Source organism: Anguilla anguilla, chromosome 15, assembly GCF_013347855.1.
Source record: "Anguilla anguilla isolate fAngAng1 chromosome 15, fAngAng1.pri, whole genome shotgun sequence".
NCBI classification, from domain to species: domain Eukaryota; kingdom Metazoa; phylum Chordata; class Actinopteri; order Anguilliformes; family Anguillidae; genus Anguilla; species Anguilla anguilla.
In genome coordinates this window covers 27,183,788-27,205,578 of record NC_049215.1, presented here as the reverse complement: position 1 = coordinate 27,205,578, position 21,791 = coordinate 27,183,788, and the positions used below count along the sequence as shown (strand labels likewise).

The 21,791-nt window shown below is 45.2% G+C and overlaps 1 protein-coding gene across 1 annotated transcript in view; it reads left to right on the top strand.

Moving 5' to 3' along the window:
- Nucleotides 1-16,202, top strand: part of LOC118213637 (A disintegrin and metalloproteinase with thrombospondin motifs 5) — a 19,951-nt gene extending 3,749 nt beyond the window's left edge. The window contains exons 2-8 of the mRNA XM_035392642.1: nucleotides 5,194-5,326; nucleotides 8,085-8,252; nucleotides 9,953-10,236; nucleotides 11,701-11,884; nucleotides 12,174-12,349; nucleotides 13,101-13,276; nucleotides 14,053-16,202. Coding sequence (XP_035248533.1) covers nucleotides 5,194-5,326; nucleotides 8,085-8,252; nucleotides 9,953-10,236; nucleotides 11,701-11,884; nucleotides 12,174-12,349; nucleotides 13,101-13,276; nucleotides 14,053-14,596 — 1,665 coding nt within the window. The 3' untranslated portion in view covers nucleotides 14,597-16,202. The remainder of the gene's footprint in view (nucleotides 1-5,193; nucleotides 5,327-8,084; nucleotides 8,253-9,952; nucleotides 10,237-11,700; nucleotides 11,885-12,173; nucleotides 12,350-13,100; nucleotides 13,277-14,052) is intronic.
- Nucleotides 16,203-21,791: the final 5,589 nt, after the last annotated feature.

The window sequence follows — 21,791 nt, the reverse complement described above, 5'->3', positions numbered from 1 at the left end:
ATATATGGTACAATTTTACACTCACAGGGTGCAGTTTGACCCTCAAAGGGTCCAGTCTGTCCCATATAAGGTGCTGTTTGACCCTCAAAGGGTCCAGTCTGTCCCATATAAGGTGCTGTTTGACCCTCTCAGGGTACAGTTTGACCCTCACGAGGAACAGTTTGTCCCGTATAGGGTACAATTTGACCCTCACATGGTTCAGTTTGATCCTTGCATGGGACAGTTTGATCTTCACACGCCATGGTTTGATGCACTGGTGGAATTTGGGATGGCTGGCCCTCTCCAGTGTGCAGAAACACACGTGACCTTGTATCACAGTTCATTTCATCTCACAGCAGGGCTACACGAGAACTCTACTGAGCTGTGTGTCTGTGAGTGTGTGTGTGTGAGTGTGTGCGTGTGTGTTTGCGTGTGTTAGTGTGTGTGTGTGTGAGTGTGTATGTGTGTGGGTGTGTGTATATGTGTGTGTGTGTGAGAGAGAGGGAGCGAGCGAGAGAGAATGAGCATGTGTGCGTTTGATTATTAGATGTTATATCACTGGTTGAGTGGATGCATGGCTGCTCCCAGCTTCGCTCCTCTATCTCTCTAATGAGAAACAATGATGTGATTGTGAGGCCCTGGCCTCCCCACTGATGGTGCGCGCAATATAGCGGGATTAGCGTCCGACACAGCGGGGTTTCAGTCTCGCTGCGAGCCTTGGAGAAACTCTCCTCAGCCTTTAGTATGCGTGATACACTCTGCTTCTGCACAGAATGCTCTTGTTTTTTTTCCCTGTTTTTCATTTTTCACCAGAAATTTAAAAAAGGAAATTCCACTCAAAATAAAAACATTAAAAAAAAAAAAGAATGTTCTGTGTCTCATCTTTAGAACAGCCGCTGGACTGATTTCCTGTCATAGGCCAAATCCTACACTCTCTGTCCAGCATCAAAGCATTTTTTTGTGATTTGACTGCATCGCTAGGCGACATCCTGTCTCTTATTTAACGCTGTGGTGAATGGACGTCGCTGTTACTAATCATCTCCACCAGCTGTCAGTATCTGCAGTGCACACTGGCAGAAAATATACTGCTATTGTATGTGTCTGTATATACTCATAATCAAGTGTTACAGAAACATTTAGGATTTCCATAATTTTATTGGATTACCTTCACTTCAGGGAATAGCAAATCATCCATTCACCTCAGTAATGCAGCGACTGAGACAGCTCAAAAGGCAGGCTCTATTCCAGGATTACGCCACTGGAAATATCACATGAGAGAAGTTACAAGTGTGATTTAAGCAGGAACAAGACATCTATTTTATTCATTTTTGGGTGGAATTCCCCTTTAGATAAACACTCTGTTGTGATTCATGGAATCCAGATCATGCACTTTATTGTGAACTGCTTTTTGAACTTGGAATTTGTATTTTCCACATTGGCATTATGAAGTTCTTTTGATATAAATAGTAACAAATACCCTTAAATAAATCACCCCGATCTCTATCGTAGATGAATAAATAAATTAACCGGTGATGATCATATCACAAATATGCACATACACACACACACACGCGAGCACATACAAGCACACGTGCACACACACACACATACACAACCATGCAAACTCACACACATAGACTCACCCTTAAGCAGTCAAGCACACACACATACACACACACACACACACATAAACATGCAAGCACATGCACACCCTTAAGCACTCAAGCATATACACATACACACGTGAAAATGCAAATGTGTCCACACACACAGTCTCATATGCATAAACTCTCAGGCACACACACACACACACATAATTGCATCACACACATACAGACAGTCATACAGTTCAGCGCTCTCGTAATTCGCCCACCCTCAATGCCACGTGCGAGTTCTGTGTGTATGCAGAAGCCTGCGCTCCCATTGGCTGCCCGAGCCCATCTGTGGGAGGGGCTTCTTCTTCGCAGTCAGCGTGTTTGCATTCAGGGGCAGAGGTATTTCTCACATGCTACTTTCTATCAGAGGTAACCAATGACAACGCGTAGAATCCACACGCTTCGGACACATGTGGGGGATGTGTGGAGAACACCACGTCCTGTACCCATGCAGGACCCAACCAATGTGAAATTTCTGCAGTCGAATCCAGAGGCATGGGTCCTGTTCTCTATTCCAGTTCAATACCTTCTAATATGCCCCTGGGCCAGTGTGGACTTCCATCGACCTTTTCCTGACTGTGTGGAAGCACTGACTTGGGGATAACAATAGAGAGGCACAGAAGGTGACTGCATTTGGAACCCACTTCAGCATTGGAACACTCTTTACCACTGGAACACACTTCGTCATTGGAACACAGTTCAGCATTGGAGCACACTTTACCATTGGAACAAACTTTACCACTGGAACACACTTTACCATTGGAACAAACTTTACCACTGGAACACACTTTACCATTGGAACACACTTTACCATTGGAACAAACTTTACCACTGGAACACACTTTACCATTGGAACACACTTTACCATTGAAACACACTTTACTATTGGAACACACTTCACCATTATCGTTCTGAACCCTGAGAGATTGAAACAACTGCCAAAGGCCTATTAGCTTGCAAGCTTGCTCAGAATGTACAGTATATACCCCCACCTCCTTTCAAATATATCAAAATAATTACAAGGTTAGTACAATCAGTGAGCTAACTGGCTAACTGATTGCAGCTGTGCATTGCCAAACAGAAATGGTTCATCTTCATTTGATAATTAGCCTAATTATACAAAGACTGTTGGTCACACAGGTACTCTAGTTCCACTCTTCCTCTTGCACTCCCTCAATGCAAAACAGCAATTGTACCTGTTCTTTTGAATATTGGTATAACTACAGGTGTCTAGCTTGCAAATTATAACAATGTTAGTTGGAAAAAACATGTTTTAAAGGTTATAATGGGTAATGTTGGTCCTCTGAATGTGTCATAGATGTTTTTTTTGTTCACTGTCCCTTTCAATGGTTTGTCCTGCCCTATTGGCGTGGACAAAACATGTGCATATTCAAATTTTGTGGTTCCTGGGATACGTAAGTGTGTTTGGCCCTTCGTGGTTGTGCGCATCTGTGCGCGCGTGCATGCGTGTCTGCATGCGTGTGTGCGTACGTGAATGCGCGCCTGTGCGTGCATGCATGCGCGTGGATGCGTGTGAGCCTGATTGAACTCTCCGTGTGAGTGCTGCAATCAGCGGAGATGGACTGATGCCGTGTAGTTTTTTTCTCCCGTCCTGACCTACATACCTTTCCATCTGCTTTCATTTCATTTCGCTCATTCCCTTCTTCGCTCTGCCTTTCTTCCTCTGCCCGTCCCTCCCAGGTGTCCACAAAAAACATTGTGGTCAGAACGAAAAGAAAGGCCAAAATTTCCCAGCCTTGTTTTTTTGAGCTCTCCACATGTGTTCCACATGACCTTGCGCAGTGGGCGGGAGAGGAAGAGGGAGAAAGAGGAGAGGGGAGCAAGAGGTGGGGGGAGAGAGAGAGAGAGAGAGAGAGAGAGAGGGAGGGGAACGAGAGACTGAGAGAGGAAGAATGGAAAAAGAAAAGGAGAGGGCGATGAAGGGTGAAGGAATGAGGGAAGGGGGGGTGGGTGGTTAAGTGGGGGGTGAAGGTGAGGGTGGGGTGGAGTGGGGAGGGGGGATGAAGTCATATCTAAACACCTCTTTCACTGTCAGTCAACCTGGGCTGACAGGCGTCTTTGCTACTTCATGAAGCGAGATCCTTATGACTGCGTTCAGGGCCAGCGCAACGCGACTTTCCAAATCCCTCACGTGCGTGCGATTCTCCGTAGATGTTTTCCTCCATTATTGGACTTGACAAGCAGCAGACGCGCAGCGCTCTCCCATTACCAGGGGTGTTCATCACACTTACCCCGTGCCCCGAGGCTTCTGTCAACACCGCGTTATTCAGGGCGGGGGCTGAAGTGTTCAGGTGCCTGGGTCTGTTGATGTGTGTCCTGCGGAGGAGTTGGGTTCACTGTGTCCATCTTGGTGTGGGGGGGGGGGGCAGGCCTCAGTCTCTGACACACTGGAGACACACTGCTTCTCACCAGCGCACAGACATCATTATCACATGAGCTCACAAGCCTGCTTGGATGGCTCCAGGAGCCGAAGCCAAATAGGCTTCTTTGATGGATATTCCTCTGCCTGCTGTGCTTAACCACTGAGTTTCAAAGTCATTATCTGTTTCAACTCTTAACAGACAACATTTGGTCCCACATTCCATTTTACTGTGTACTATTGTCCCAGGTCATGTATGTGGTTGTGTGTGTGTGTGTCTGTGTGCCTGTGTGTGTGTGTGTGTGCGCGTGTGTGTGCATGTGTGTGTGCGTGTGTGTGTGTATGTATATGTATGTGCGTATGTGTGTGTATGTCTTTGCTAGTGTCTTACTGTATTACTATGCTTTTCATTTTATAATTGTTGGAAGACATGGTTTATCAGAGCATTTAGCAGCACAGTTTTGGGTTCAGTTGGAATTTTGTTGTTATGTTTCCCTCTTCCATGGTATTAACATTTAAACTTGTGCTTCCCAAATTTCACACTGATTTCAGGCTTTCCCCACATACGTGGCAGAAAGCTCCCATTAGCCAAAAAGCGGATTGCGGTTCTGAATAAACGCAAATGGAATCTGACTTTGCCTTGGAGCCAGGACTCCTGTGTGCCACATGGAGCTGATATCGGCACGTTCAGTGCCCACATCTAAGGTCTCGCTACTGGGGCTTTCACAGTGGCCCAGAGAGGCCCTTAAATCATCCCTGCTTTAAAGCATCTCTGCCTCGAACCACGTCTTTGTCTCCTTCTGACTATCGTTCTTTAAAATAGTTCCGCTCTGTGAGAAGCAGAGACAGACGCTGCCGTATTCTGTAGCGTAGGGCCTGTGTTTAAGTCCAGAACAGAGAGCGTTTGTTAATGGAGAATTCCGGCCTGGACTGAAGGGTAAATACACACCCAGAAAAACTCACACAGGGAGGGGGAGAAGCACTTTATGGGGAAATTATCCTGTTTCTAAAATTGGCTGAATAAAAAACAAAAACATGACAGAACTTGAGTGGCCAGCATTGCGCCACACGGTGCTTTAGGTACACGTGCTTGCACTTGTGTGTAGCATGATGACGTGTGACGTGTGTCCTGCCAATGCCGTAGCCATTCTGTGACACGTGTGACTGCGCCCCCTGCAGGACCTGTGTGGGCACCACTCCTGTGACACGCTGGGCATGGCGGACGTGGGCACCATCTGCTCTCCGGAGAGGAGCTGCGCCGTGATCGAGGACGACGGGCTGCACGCCGCATTCACCGTGGCGCACGAGATCGGTGGGCAGAATCACGAGCGCACACACCTTCCTGTGTGTGTGTGTGTGTGTGTGTGCATCTGTGTGTATTTGAGAGAGAGAAAGAGAAAGAGAGAGACTGTGATCTGTGCAGACAGAGTCCATCATAGAATGTAGCCCCCTCTTACCTCAATGATGCCAGTTCACCCTGGAACACCCCCCCCCCCCCCCCCCCCACAACCGTTGGCACAGTTATTCCCAGCCCTTCCACCCCTACAACACCCCCACTTTCCCTTTTCTCTGGCACCCATCCCCCTTTACACCTGAAGAAAAATAATTACATCAGAAAACAGCAAAAACTCCCATCTAGAGCAATACTGTCAGTACTGGGCCCTGGTACTACATTTTATAAATGCATGAGTAACTGGGCTGCTGGGTGGTTTATCCTGTTAATTAACAGTGTGCAGATCAGTGTTTCCCAACCCTATTCATGGAGATCTACTATCCTGTAGGTTTCCGGCCCAACCCTAATAAAGCACACCTCATTCAACAGCTAGAGATCTCGATGAGCTGCAAATTAGTGGAAACAGGTGTTCCAAATTCAGGTTTAAATGAAAACCTTCAGGACAGTAGGTCTTCAGGAGTATGGCTGGGAACCATTGGTGTAGATGGTTCATCCTGTGAGATGTCGATTCTGGACTGTGCCTGTGTTGGCTGTAGCTAGCAGTGGTGCTGGGATATGCATATGCATATGCATCCATGGACTGATGGGATTCAATCAGCCGGGATTACAGTGGCCTGTATTCAATCAATATTTGTCCTTAACTTACTGGCAAATGCAAACATTACTTGTTTTCTTCACAAACTCAGTTTGGCAAGATAAGTTTTAGGGCTTGCTGAACTCACCAAATTATTTTGTAAGAAACAAAATGCATGTTATGTTTAATTGTAAGTCAAAGTTAAGGACAAAACTTGATTGAATTTAGGCTAGTCAGAAAACCTCCACTGGTCAATCAGGCTAATCACACTCTGCTTGCTCAGGCTGTACATGAAGTTTGTCTCCAGCTCATTTGTACAAGGGGAACTTGTGCACTCCAGTGTGAAATGAAGCAGAAAAAAATAAACCACAAAAACAGTTGCTGATTTGACAGATTGCGTCAACAGGTCCCGAAGATACAAACAGTATAACAAACCTTTAATCATTGCTCTGATTATTGTTAATAGAGGATTAACCTTTGTGCCAATGAATTAGCATTGCCACTGAAACATTGTTTCTGCACAAGGGAATTCTTATGCATCAGATAGCATGTGCTCATCTCTAGTGTTTCACTGAAGCCAGCCTAATGCCAAGTTCCCACTGTTTACTGGAACCAATGAGTTTAGAAGAATGGCATCATTATAGAGCAGGACTCCCAAATCCTGTGCCTACAGATCTACCATCCTGTAGGTTCTCATTAAACCTTAATTTGGCACATCTGATTCTACTAATTAGCAGCTCAACGAGATCTCTAGCTGTTGAATGAGATATACTTTGTTTAGGGTTGGAGTGAAAAATCTACAGGGTGGTAGATCTCCAGGAGCAGGGTTGGGCAGCCCTGTTATAGACAGAGTCATCGTCTGCTCCTAGATCGCATGGAACACGTACACAAAGTGAGTGCTTGTTTGTGAGCATGCACATGTCTGTGAGTGTGCGCTAATGTGTTTCTGCTTGCTACAGCTGGGAGGCAAGGGACATTTTCCAGCGGGTTAGAGTCAAAAGTTAACTGGCTAAGCCTGTTGGGTTTACCCTGGCTCCAATCAGTATCACTTTTCTCTGTGTGTCTGACTGTTTTATTCTGCTCTATTGAATTCTAATCAGTTCAAATGAGCTCCATTGGCATGAAAATAAACAGGATGGGTTTTTTTTTCTATTGCCTTTTTATTTAAGCATCCCTCATCCACTTAACTTAAAGGAACATGTTGTCTCCATCTGTTTATCTGAATATTGGTCTCTCTCTCCCTCTCTCCCTGTCTCTCTTTCTCTCTCTCTCTCTCTCTCTCTCACACACACACACACACACATCATCATCATCTCATATTAGTATATTTAAATATATGCAATGTACAACATGATAAGTTGCAAGCATAACAAAGTGCAATGATGTCACTCCCTGACACGTGAATAGTAGCCACTGACCCCTTATCTGGGGACATTAGCCTTTAGCTGAATGGGCCAGCATGCTGAGTGCTGTTTGGTGTGCAGGAGGATTGCAGTTCGATCCCCCTTGCCGGGTATCGCCTGTTACATAATGATCATGTAAACACATCGAGGGTTTACACGACCTTGAAACAGTCACCGTTGGCAATTATAATCCCTTTCACTGAACTGTCTGCGACAAACCTTACACTGGTGACAGTCATAGACATCAGGCTTATCAAATTACACTTGGGGCAATTGTCTTTCCGAAATACAATTCCTGTGACATAACTGTCCATGACAAACCTTGCGGCAGTGAGTCACTGTTACCAAATTACACCAGTGACAGTCTGTGCTAAGCATTACAGCTTTGATACACAATTTTTTAGAGCAAAACCACACTTGGGCATTAAGTACTGCAGTCAAAACATTGTGTCTCCTGTTCCAGCAGTGTATTGATAATGAAGATGAGGCAGAAGATAATATGGGGTTTATGGATGGTCACATTGAAAGTTTCTAACATATCAGATCTTTTGTTGATTTTCAGTCCACTTCATGTTCCATAACCATACACTAACGTGTATATGTTTGTGTGCGTGCGTGTGTGTGTGTGTGTGTGGAACAGGGCACCTCCTGGGTCTGTCTCATGACGACTCAAAGTTCTGCGAGGAGCGCTTTGGCTCCAGCGAGGACAAGCGCCTCATGTCCTCCATCCTGACCTCCATCGACGCCTCCAAGCCCTGGAGCCGCTGCACCTCCTCCACCATCACCGACTTCTTCGACGACGGCAACGGTGAGTCGGAGGCACGGAGAGAGGCCGTGACCTTTAAATGACCTTTGTGTAAAAGCATCTGCCAAGGGGCTAAATTGTAATTAGATATTAGAGAGAGAGAGATGGATAGATAGAGAGAGGCCATGACATTTTGACCTTTAAATTACCTTTTTTGTTGTGTAGTTGGTTTGTGTAAAAGAATCTGCTGAAGGACTAAATTGCTAAATTGTAATTGTAGAGAGAGAGCAAGAGAGAGAGAGAGAGAGAGAGAGCAAGAGATTGATGGATAGTTAGGGCAGAGAGAGATATGGAGTGAGAGAGCAAGAGATAGATTGATAAAGAGACAAAAATAGAGAGAGACAGAGCGAGAGAGCAAAAGATACATGGATAGATAGGATAGAGGGTAAAAGAGAGAGCGAGAGGTAGATTAATAGATAAAGAGACAGATAGAGAGACAGACAGAGAGATACAGAGAGAGTGTGAGAAAGAGGGATTGAGAGAGAGAGCCAGGGCGAGAGGAATGTGTAAGAGAGAGGACTGTTTTCCACTAAGGAAATCTGTATTAGTTCAGTTCTGCATTCCACACATTTGCCCCTAAAGAGAAAACAAATACTGAATTAAAATTTCTCAGACACACCCCTTTGCAAAAAAATGATTTGTGGTAAAATATAGAATCTTACAAAAACATATTTATGGTTAAAAAAAATAATGTAAATAAAATGAAAATACATATTTCACACAATATATTCTTTTTTTTACATTATGGAATTTTATAGAATTTTATATTCATCTTCAGTCACTGAAAATGTTCAGTTATGACTGCAATAGAAGGACTGCAACATTTCATATGTAACATATGTATAAATAATGCATGAAAATGTCTGTATTCATTGAGTGTAATGTGTGCATTTGTCTTTGATAACTGGCATTAACTCCAGAGTCTTTAATAATCCCTGACTCTAATGTTATAAATGATCTCACTGGGACTGGATAACAAGTCTTAACGAAGGGGCCCCATCAGGCTTATTCTCAATGAGAGAGGAAACAGAGCTTGCATTATCTCAAAATGATGGCATGTTGTTCTGTGTGAAACCGATGCACCACAGGGCTATATGGCCGCTTTACTCATTTAACATTCAGTATTTTCTACTTTTCACATTTCAACAGATGAAATACTATTGCATACTGGCGTGTTTACACATGCACGTTTAAATGCACATTAAGCCATGCTGTACGCTCAGAATCCACACATATGATCTGAGACACAGTCTGTATTCACATTCTCTGTGTCTCCGTCAGTCACTGATGGTTTTTTAAATGTTTTTTTCAAAGTTCTAAATCAGTGTTCTAGAACTCCATTGCTTTCAGTTACCAGTAGTGATTGTTACATCAGCATTATAATGTTATGTTATGAACATTCTAATCACATATTTGTGGTCTTACTCATTAAAAGGTTAAAAGGGCATCTTGTGTAATAGGCCAGTGGACAAGACAGAGTGCAAATGAGAAAATAAGGGGCAAATTTCTCCTGCCTCACATCTACCCCTATACTATACCCCTCTCTCCCCATACTTCCTCACCCTGTCTCCACATACCCCTTTATCCTCCTAACCCCTGTACCACCTAAACCACATACCCCTCTGACCCCTTTACGTCCTGTTCTCACACACCTCTGTCTCCCTGGTGACCCCCCTCTCTGTACCCTCTCACCCGTCCCACAGCGGAATGCCTGCTGGACTCCCCCCGCCAGTCCATCCTGGGTCCCGAGGAGCTGCCGGGCCAGAGCTACGACGCCATCCGCCAGTGCCGGCTGGCGTTCGGGGCGGAGTACACGGTGTGCCCGGGCATGGACGTGTGCGCCCGTCTGTGGTGCGCGGTGATCCGGCAGGGCCAGATGGTCTGCCTCACCAAGAAGCTGCCGGCCGTGGAGGGCACGCCCTGCGGCAAGGGCCGCATCTGCCTGCACGGCAAGTGCGTGGACAAGACCCGCAAGAAGCAGTACACGGTGAGCGGGGGCGGGGCCGGGGGCAGGGTCCGCCGTTTCCACTTTCGGTAGGGTTGGGTACCGAAACCTGGTACCGCGATGCCGCTGATTCCCATACAGCCGGTACCTACCGGACCGTATTACGGCGCAGATTTTGGTGCATCATTCTGTGCTTTCACTAACTAATCGCTCTGTTGACTCAGTCAGAAACAGCAGGTACCATTAGCTAGCTAGCTAGCTAAGGTTAAACCCGGACAAAATGCTAACAGCGCAACTGATGCACCTGCTGCCCCCTCTCCCCACTCAGGCCAGTGATCACTCTCTCCACCGCAGGCTACACAGTACTACAGGAGAGGTAGCAGCACTTAGAGGAGAGGCATAATCTCTTACTGACTACAGCCGATTGGCTGTGGGTGCCTGTTGCATCACAGGGAGGAGCTAATGTAGCAGCAATCCAAGAAGCGTTAACCAATTAAAACCCACTTGACCCCAGCAGCTCCACGTGAACTGTGTCCCACTGATGCACTCCCATTAGTAGTCAGCTGATGACATAACCCAGGCTCCGAATGTCTGGTTTATACTGGCTGGCCTGTGTTTGCGGTGCATTTATTGACTGATCCTCTGGGGTATTCTGTCCGCTCTATGAAATTGGGAGTGATGGACACTCAAAGAGGTGCCCAGGAGCTCGAATATATTGAGGATCAGTATTCTGTGTGCTGGGTAGCCAGTTGAAAACAAATCATTACCCGAGGCAGCCATTGATCTGTGTGTTCGTGTGTGTGCATGTGTGTGTGTGTGTGCACACTTGTGTTTGTGTGCATGCATGTGTGTGCGCTTGTGTGTGTGTGTGTGTGTGTGTGTGTGTGCATGTGTGTGTGTGCACACTTGTGTTTGTGTGCATGCATGTGTGTGCGCTTGCGTGTGTGTGTGTGTGTGTGTATGTGTGTAAGCTTGTGTGTGTGTGTGTGTGTGTGTGTGTGTGTGTGTAAGCTTGAGAGAGTTGACAGAGGTGAAAGGCGACTCAAGGTGAAACACTGGCTCCGGGTGAATAATATTGACAGACTGTCCATAGTTTTTCCTCCCTCTCTGACTGTCGCCCAGTAACATAAGCAAGACTGGCCTACAGAGACAAACAGAGTGAACAGGAGATAAAGAGAGAAAGAATGAGCTTCAGACAGAGAGAGAGACCAGACTCCCTTTACCGACAAGGTTGTTTTAGCAAGATTAGCAAAAGTGAGAAGTGTGTGTGTGTGTGTGTGTGTGTGTGCTTGTGCGTGTGCTTGTGCATGTGTGTACATATGTGTGTGAGTGTGTGTGTGCCTTCGAGAGTATATTTCTGAAACCAGATTCTAAATGTAAAACCAGATTTTTGTCATTTAATTATATAATTATAAAGTTCCATGAATTTGTAACAATTTTACACTGTCTGGTTTTCTCTTCCTCACTCTCCATCTCTTTTTCTCTCTGTCTCCGGTTTTCTCCCAGACCTCGAACCATGGCAGTTGGAGTTCGTGGGGGTCCTGGGGCTCGTGCTCTCGTTCATGCGGTGGGGGGGTGCAATTCGCTCACCGTCTGTGCAACAACCCTCCCCCCCGGAATAACGGGAGGTACTGCACAGGCAAGAGAGCCATCTACAGGTCCTGCAACGTCAGCCCCTGCCCAGAGCCCAGTGAGTCTTACTGATGCTGCTGCCAGTGATGATGTTGCTTTTCATTAATATATTAATCTTCCATGTGCTTATATATGCTGCCTTTATTATTATTATTATTATTATTATTATTAGCAGAAAACCTAAGAACGTAACATTTATAATTATAGTAATAAACAAAGTCTTGAACAAGTAATATAAATAAAGAGTGCATTATGCAAAGGATGATGCACAGAGACTGCGTTTGTACAGGGCCCAGAATTTTGTGCTACACCCCTGCCTCTCAGACTCCCGTTCTTCTCTTCTCAAGGCAAGAGCTTCCGTCTCCAGCAGTGCGAGGCGCGGAACGGGCCCCAAACTGACCCCAAGGGGGTGAAGACGTTCGTGGAATGGGTCCCCAAATTCGCCGGGGTCCTGCCCGGGGATGTGTGCAAACTGACATGTCGAGCCAAGGGAACAGGATACTATGTAGTGTTCTCCCAGAGGGTGAGTGAAGGGCGAGACCCTGTACAGCGAAAGGGGGCGGAGCCGTGCACGGGAAGAGGAAGAAACAGTATAAAGGGGTGGAGCCTAGGATCTATACATTACTTAGCTGGTGATATGTTGCGTCAAAAGCATCAAACGCTCAGTGCCTGCATTAGCATGAGCAACTGCGCGTACTCACTTGCACTTGGGCGGCTTTTTCAGGCTACGTTATATACAGCTCTTAATAATGATAATAGTGTGATTATGAGTCATATTAAAAGTTTTGAAGTGATAAAACTAGGGCTGTCAATCAATTAAAATATTTAATCACGATTAATCGCATGATTGTCCATAGTTAATCGCGGTTAACTTTGACAGCCCTAGATAAAACATGTAAATGAGTTCTAATTTTGAGTCTCAGGTGACGGAGATGTGTGACACGTGTTGTTAAAATAACATTTGTAGCCAGAGGGTTGCATCTTTAATTACCAGCTGTGACACTACTGTTGTACCCCAGGGTGTGGGGTACTGCTCTTCCGTTTCTATAAAGGACATTTGGCAAGCAAAGTAACTTTTTTGGAATGTTTTTTTCAACATTCTAAGTCAGTGTTCTAGAACTCAATTTAAATTACCATCAGCATTAGAATGTTTTAAGAAAATTTTAATTGCATATTCGTGATCTCACACCTTAAAGGATTAATGACAATGTCACTGGTGATGAGGATGATGATGTGGAGGATCAAGGCGTGAATGGCCTGGTGTGTCTCTGCAGGTGACAGACGGGACAGAGTGCAGGCCGTACAGCAGTTCGGTGTGTGTGAAGGGGAAGTGTGTGCGCACCGGATGCGATGGGATCATCGGCTCCAAACTGCAGTTCGACAAGTGTGGCATCTGTGGAGGGGATAGCACTTCCTGTGTGAAGGTGATGGGAAATTTCACCAAGAAGAGGTACGCACGCGCACGCAAAAACACACCCGAACGTACGCACAAGCACACACACACACATACTCGAACATACACACGAAACACACACACACACACATACTGCAGTGGGTCTATTATTTATGTTTCATGTGTTTGGAAGACATTATTAGCCAGAGCAACTTCTGAAGCCATCAAGGCAAGATATTAAGTAACAACTATAAGTAACAACTTGAGAGCAACAGGAAACCAACTGACAGCTGATAACTTCAGCTAAGATATAAACATTCGCAATTAACAGTTGCTGTCATACATATAGTAATTCCAACAGTTGTGAGAGCATCTTGGCTATATATCATACACAGTACCTAAGAGTGACCTGTAAGAGCAACATTACCCTAAGGTCATGCTAACATGCAAATATTATCTAGCGGTGCTATTTAAGTGCAACATTACACGATTTCAAACTCAGTTGTGGTATGCACTGCAGTGTTGTGCATGCAGAGCCAAGCTTCAATTGTGCCATCAGAGAGAGTGTGGAATAACATACTCCCAGCACACTGCACTGGACAGCAGTATCAGAGAGCAGAGGAAACTTGAAAGTAATCTGACATTGAGCAGACACCATTTCCAACTCAGACTGTGTGGAAGACCTTTTTTTATCTTCTGTCTTAGTTTTTCATTTCAGCTAATATCCACAAATACTTCCCCTGGGTATTGTAAGGGCAGTCATAAAATACAAAATATTAGTCTTGGCCTATGTCTGTGTGTGTGAGAGGCTCCCATTCTCCTGTATCCCGCAGTAAGGGCTACACGGACGTGGTGAAGATTCCGGAAGGTTCCACGCACATCAAGATCCGTCAGCACAAGCCCAAGGACCAGCTGCGCTTCACGGCCTACCTGGCGCTGCGGCGGGCCGCCGGGGACTACCTGCTCAACGGGAAGTTCATGATCTCCACGTCGGAGACGGTCATCCCCCTCAGCGGCATGGTGCTCAACTACAGCGGCTGGAGCCAGAGGGACGACTTCCTGCACAGCATGGGGCCCGGGGCCCTGCGCGAGCAGCTGACCGTGCAGATCCTGGCCACCGACGCCAAGCGCCCGCTCGACGTGCGCTACAGCTTCTTCGCGCCGCGCCAGGCGGCCCCGCCCTCGCCGCCGCCGCCGCCCCCGGCGACGGGCGCTCAGTGGGCCACGGGCTCGTGGCTGGCCTGCTCGCGGACCTGCGACGCGGGCTGGCAGACGCGCACCGTGCAGTGCAAGGACCAGCGGGGGGCGCTGGCCAAGGGCTGCCTGCTGGCGGACCGACCGTCCGCCTTCAAACACTGCGTCGTCAGGAAGTGCTGACACGGGCCGGGTTCCGCGCGAACTCCCACCAACACGCGTCGCGGCCCGAGGCGGACGCTCGCACGCAGACGCGCAGAGCACCTCCCCTCTGTCATCCTTTCATTTTCCGTCTTCCCTCCGTTTTTGGCCGTCATTACCGCTTGTTAACATGATTACCGTTTATAGTATTGTCCTTTTTGGTATTATTTGAGTTTTTGCCATTTAAGGCTTGCGTGTCTGAACTCCTGAACAAGGGCTTTGGAAATGGGGACCCCCCCCACCCCCAGCTCAGTAAGCACTTTTGAGCGGTTCCTGCCCTAGCCCAGCTTGGCGCAGTCCAGTCTGAGCCCCCCAGGTGGCGCTATGCAGGATCACTGGGGCCTGAGCTGGGGTTGCTCCTGTTGGGCCCCCAACGATACTTCTGCAGAGTGGAACTGATGGACTTTGCGACTGTCAGCAGTGGAAACAAAGAAAGGACTGCACTGGGTGCTCAAGGGAGAGAGGGGGCTACAGAAGAAGGGAGAGATAGAGGAAGACAGTACTGCAGACTGAGTACTGAGAGACAGAGGGAGAGAGGGCCACAGTCAGAGAAAGTGTACGGACTGTGTGTTTGCAGCATCCATGTAAAGTGGGCTATACATGGGGGGGGGGCTTGCTCATTATTCTCATCATGGAAATGTAGCACACAGGAGCACTGCAATTCTCTCATTTAGGTTTTTTTTTTGGTCATCTTTGTGTTGTTTGTCTGTATGTCTGTCTGTGTGTATGTCTGTCTGAAGTGTTGTAATATGACAATGTGTGCCCTGAATACTCGCAAATACAGCAAGAGGGAATGTGGGACTGGAGCAACTTGACACAGTCAAGTATTTTCTGAACTTTCAAATCTCACTATCTCATACTCTCACTCAAAATCCTAACTCACACACACTATCTCCAACTCACTTTCGCTTACCGATTCACTCCTTCACGCTGTCACTAACTCACTTTCACTTACTGAGTACCTCACTCTGTCATCCAATCACTTCCACTGACCAATTAATTCCTATACACTGACACGAACTCACTCTGACCAAACGATTCACTCTCCCGCTGCCACTCATTTGCAACTGATTCTTTTGCAAAGATTCAATCTTTGCTATCGCTCTCAGTTATGCCCACCATCCAGAATTATATCATGCAGTGTCACCCAACGGGGGAGTGATTCTGTGTACTCATTTCCTCCACCTACTCGTGCGGAAGTCAACTCAGCGGTGGGTACACTAGGCAATCCAAAAATTGACAGAGGACAGCGCAGCAATGGGACTGGCCTGCAGTAATGATTCGGCATTCTAAGTTGAGAGGGGTGTAATTGTTAAAAGTTAAAGATGCACCCCCCCACATTGATCACTCTAGCTCACACACTCATTCGCTCACCAGTCTCACAAATGACCCATCTCGCTCACTGATGTTTTCTGTCATCTTTATTCTCATCTATACAACAGCTGCTCACACTGTGGTGCAAAAACTCACAATATGCACTGTAGTACAAACACTCCTGCACACGTTCCTCAGAGTGACAAACTCACACCTCCACACACACACACACACACACAGACATCCATCTTAACACACACACACACACACACACACACATCCACCTTAACACACACACACATACACATCTTAACACATGCACACACATACTTGCATACAGAGACACACTCAAACATTTGCACACACAATGGACCTCATTCACAAAACTTTTCTTAAATTATTCTTACTTTTGTTCTTAAAAATGTTCCTACAAAAAAAAAAAAAAGATTCATGACACGTGCGCCGGCCATGTTTGTGTCCATATCCCAGGTGTATGAGATGATGAATGCTGGCTGTTTGTAAATTTTATGCGCTGTCCTGTTCATGTGATTTGCATAAGGAAACAGCCTTGAACAAATATAGATAAGAAAAAAATGATGAATGCCGAAATGTTCTTGGAAACGTTCTTACCTGCAGTTTACGATCAAATGTGGTCGTACACATGTTTTGTGAATGAGGCCCAATGTGTCCAATTCTGTTTACCCAACCCACCATGAGGAAACCTCCCTGTCATGAACAACAGAAACACAGCACTGAAATCATAATAATTTATTGTCTGTACAACTTGTATGTGAAAAGTTATTTATTATGATTATTTTGTATGATAATTATTATTTAACGGGAAATACCAATTGTGCAGAACATTTCATTTTTTAAAGAAAATAATGTTTTTACAGTGTCTCGTGAATATATGTATATAAATATATATTTAAATATGTGTATATTTTATGAATGTGTCTTGGATATGTTTGCACTTCAGTACTGCCCAGAGGCTATTTTGCAGACAGTAAGGTTTTTATATCAGAATTAATCTGTACCAAAAACCTCCTCACTCTCTAATTCTCAGGCCACTTCATCCAGTCCATATTCTTCTAGTCTCTCCCTTTCTCACTTTCTCTCTCTCACACTCTCTCGCTTTCTCTGTCTCTCTCTCACTCACTCACTCTCGCTTTTTCTCTCTCTCTCTCTGTCTGTCTCTCTCTCTCTCTCTCTCTCTCTCTCTCTCTCTTTCTTTCCAGGGTCACATGATTTCCTTATTCTCACAGCAGCACACAGCACAAGGATACTGTGTGGTCAAAGCTCCTCAAAACAATATGGAAATCTCACCTGTGCCTTTCTCATTATGCAGGTATCTTTACAGCACCAGTTGATTGTGGCAGGTAAAAATCAATTTAATAAAATAAGATGTGCCATCTACAGTTGAATCAATCAGTCCAGTTCTATGAGACTTCATTATCAAAGGGTTTCAATCAACATATAATGCTTTTTTTTCCCCTTCACACATACAAAGAATTTGATAAGCACTAGTCTTTGTTGTTGCTGTTAGTATTGTTCAACAGTCACCTTTACTTCTAGTGACTTGTACATTCATATTACAGTTCCTCATACAGGATCATTCTATGCAGAATACAATCTAACAAGGGCAATACAACCAGTACCAAACCACGCAGCTACCTATACCGGCTATATTGTTGCATTATTAACAACACGCCCGTCTGCAGGTAAACTTGAATAGCTCACACTTTTCATATGATGAACTCATACAGCAGGACGGTTACTGAAGAGATGAAGATTACGTAGCAGTCTGGAGGGCATGAGAACAGTGCCTGGCCCGAGGGCTCAATCTTCCATTTCCTACTCTACCATACCACTGTACGATTCTCTACACTATCTGCTGCCCTGCACAGGTGAATGCTCTTGCAGTAGAATACCATTTTAAAAAACAAACAATTAAGGACCTGATTTACTAAGAAGCAAAATCCAGTAACATGACCCACGATCGGTCGTGGCATTTGTTTTGCACCAACCATTGGTTGTGTTAGTTAGTTCATTTTGCGTGCGCCAAAATCTTTTCGCACGCGATAAAGGTCTTGGTAAATCAGGCCCTGAGTTCAGCCAGCGTGACAGGGGATGGATCCAGCATTACAATATGGAAACCTGGAAGCAGACTCCAGCCGCCGCTCGAAAGCGGAACGCTGAGAAACTGCGGAGAGCGCCAGACGACTGAAAACCGCAGGAGATGCAGCGGCAGCAGCGGCAGCAGCGGCAGCGGCAGCAGCGGCAGCATCGGCAGTGGCAGCAGCGGCGGCAGCAGTCTCCAGATCATCTCAGAAGGCGTGCCAAGGAAACGCGAGGCCCGTCATTAAAGCAGCCTCCGCAGAATGCTAAAGCAGCCATTTGTGGTATGGGTGGTATCTGGGGGGGGGGGGGGGGGGGGGGGGTTTCTCAGCAGAGACAGGCATCTGTAATCATTTCTTGCGGCTGCAAATGGTTATTGAAACAGCACTCGATCAAGCCAGCAGCAAAACCCATATCCAGGCTGGAAGAACTGAGGTAAGACTAAAGGAGGCTTTCGTCCATGATAGAGGATATTAAACTACACAATAAGACAATATATAACACTATATGACACCTCAGTGCGTTATAATATATTACACTACATTAAATCACAGTGTGTGACATGACATTACTCAACACTAAAATATGCCATTTTAAAGTATAATTTAGTAGGCTACATTACACTACACTAAATGACCTGAATGTGCTAGACCACATTACAGTATAATACATTCAATTAAATTAAAAGAAAACTTCATGAATCACCACTTGGTGTGGTTAGTTTTGTGAACAAATCAATCAAAATTCTCAATCCGCATTAATTTAGCCTATTCTACACAATGCTTCACTGCATACACCAGATTCAAATGGCTGTGAAAGCAAGTACAGTGTGAAAGTGGCAAGGAAAAACCTCCCTAATCAGCACATAGGAAGAAACCTTGGGAAGGACCTGACTCAACTGGAGGAGCCCATTCCTGTCTTCCTGTCATGCTGGCTCAGGGTGGGGAGTCCATGGTGGCCGAGACGCTTGAGTCAGAAGCTTCAGGAGTTTAAGTGAAGACCTCTACTGCTTTCCGCTCCCAGACAGACTAAAAGGGTCTTTCTTTTATCACAGGAGCCCATATAGGCTCCTAAGCGATATGTCTTCCTGCAAGGGGCCATTGCAGTATAATTTACAAAGTCATGCTAGATGATTTAAAATGTAAAATTAAAAATTGCACTTGTCTGTTGTAATCGGGGCTGTTGCGGGGGGTTGGGGGGGGGGGGGCAATGGTCGGTGAAGTTGTGGTAAATAATGCTGTCCTGAGCCCGGTCCCATGTGGGTCAAACATATACCTGCATGCTTACGGAAGTAATTCAAGTGAAATGCCCTTTTCAAAGCTATGGTGTGGTCCAGCCCAGAAATGAGGCCATAGACATACAGGACCAGTTTTTCACTATGACTGATGAACACCTGTGACAATAAGTCACTTTTTTGGTACACCATGATTCCGTTACATCGCATCCACCATGCCTTTAAACAGCATTTTCAGCCTGTCCCACTATCAGCAGTTCATACGGACCTCCACACCAAATGTGAGCTTGTAGCGCCCTCTGGCGTGCATCTTATTGGCTTATTGAGGATCTCAGCATGTACACATACTGCGTGTGTGTGCGTGTGTGCGTGCATGCATGCATGCGTGTGCGTGTGTGTGAGTGTGTGTGTGTGTATATGGGCGTGTGCACTTCCTTGTGTACCATTTATTCACACATACGCACTAACACTCACATACAAACTAGCCATATTACACACACATACTATGTAAACACTTATTCTTTCATGTAGTTCCTGAAACACATATTGCCACCTGTACATTCCATTCAGTCTCACTCATTTATAGACTTTGCACACATGCACATAATCATGTGATTACCATATACATGGATGCACTCGCATGCAAGCACACAGATAAACTCATGTGCAGAATGATGATTCTCATGAAAGGTATGTTTAACTGCAAGTAAAACGTATTGTATACACAAAAAACCAGGAGAAAGCCAAAGAAATCAAAGAATAATACTCCAACCGTGCTCAAAACTTGCACAGCAGCCTTACTTAAAAATATGGTGTCCCCTTGAGTGCACCCTTAGAATGGGCCAGAGAAGCAGGGCCACTGTTGGGGGTGGGAATTTACCCTATTCTCGTGACTGATCTACATAATCCATACATAAAAATGTGCATACCATGCAAAGGAAAATGTTGCATGATTTGTGAGGTCCATGTTTCAAAAGAAAACAGTCTAGCATACTACCCATACCCTTGTACACCCTAGCTATAGAACCATGGGAAGCCCCCTTCCAGGCTTCTGGAAGGGGCTGGAAATATAACAGATGGGGCATATGTGGCCATCTTGTGGCCGCACATATAACTACAATAAAGCTTTGCCTTCACTCTTAAGGTGGTTTCTAGTCCCTTGCTCAGAGTGAAGCTGCAGAAAACTATCTTGAAGAACGCATAATACTCAAAGAAAAACGTTCTGTAATTATTGCTTCTATCTGCCATTTCATTATGCATGTTTTACAATTCAGATCGCAAATAGATCAATATGCACTATAAATATGATTATACACATTCATAAATAGCATACATTCCATACTGTAATTTTATAGAATTAAAATAAAATTGGTCTGTTAAATTATGTGTAATTATAAATCATCGTGGAAACACCTTATAGTATATGTATCACATATCACAAGGTTCAGACCAAACGGATTTTGAATATAATATATGAAAAGCACTTTATCCCTGCAAAACTTAACTTCAAACAATATAAAACAGGGTTTTAGATATCCCATCTCATCATAATCAATGCAAGAAATTGAATGTGGATTGCAATTCAGACGCAATCTTCAATGTTTTCTCTGTAAAATTATACTAATAAAGTAAGCTGATTTTATAGCATGGATACAAAGTTGCAGTGGATTCAGGGTTCATAACAAAAGTGAGAGGCACTCCGTCCCGACACTGCTATTCTCTGTTATATCGATACGTCTTTATCTCTATTTGTGTTTATCAAAAGTATTTTATCGATACTTTCATGGTCTTGTCATACATTTCCCGCCGGAGATTTGATTACCGTAAAACTGATTAATATGATTTGTACGACGTCAGATATATTTGCGTATGAAACAAGATGTCCACGCCAGTAACGTGGTTCGGATTTCACATAATCGTCACTCGGAGTGCTTACGATATTACCAGTCAAGGAGCGTATGAAATATACGGGGAGAGGGAGGGGGGGCGGGCTGCTGGCGCGTGCTGAGGGGTACGGTCCGTTCAGTAAATGGAGCGAATATAGTGTGTGGAAGTCTGTTCCACCTTAAGACCAGCTTCTCTTTCATTTCCCCGGTTCTAGCCCTTATTCCTCAGTGAAACGACGGGAAACGCCACGGAGTGCGGCCGTTTGGCAGGACAGTGAGCAGCAGATTTTGCTGCTTGCCATTTCTGACCCGCTGTTCTCCAATACCATACCTTTACACAATGTGGTGGCTGAGATTATTTTTCAAAAGTGCCGCTATATAGAGTTTGGCTTATCAATAATAGCCTATATAGCCCAGTAAAAGATAAAAAAGCACACATGAATCATATTTGGACAAAAGTTAGAAGAGAGAAATAAGCCCATCTACTCGCTGGACAAAAAAGTTTTCGCAGCCAAGAGTGTCCCCCTCCCCTATACTATGATTGATTATTATGGCTGGGTTCCAGGGTTCTACTGCGTTTTCGTAGCGGATTCTAAGGATCCTACTTTAACGATGGGCCTACGAG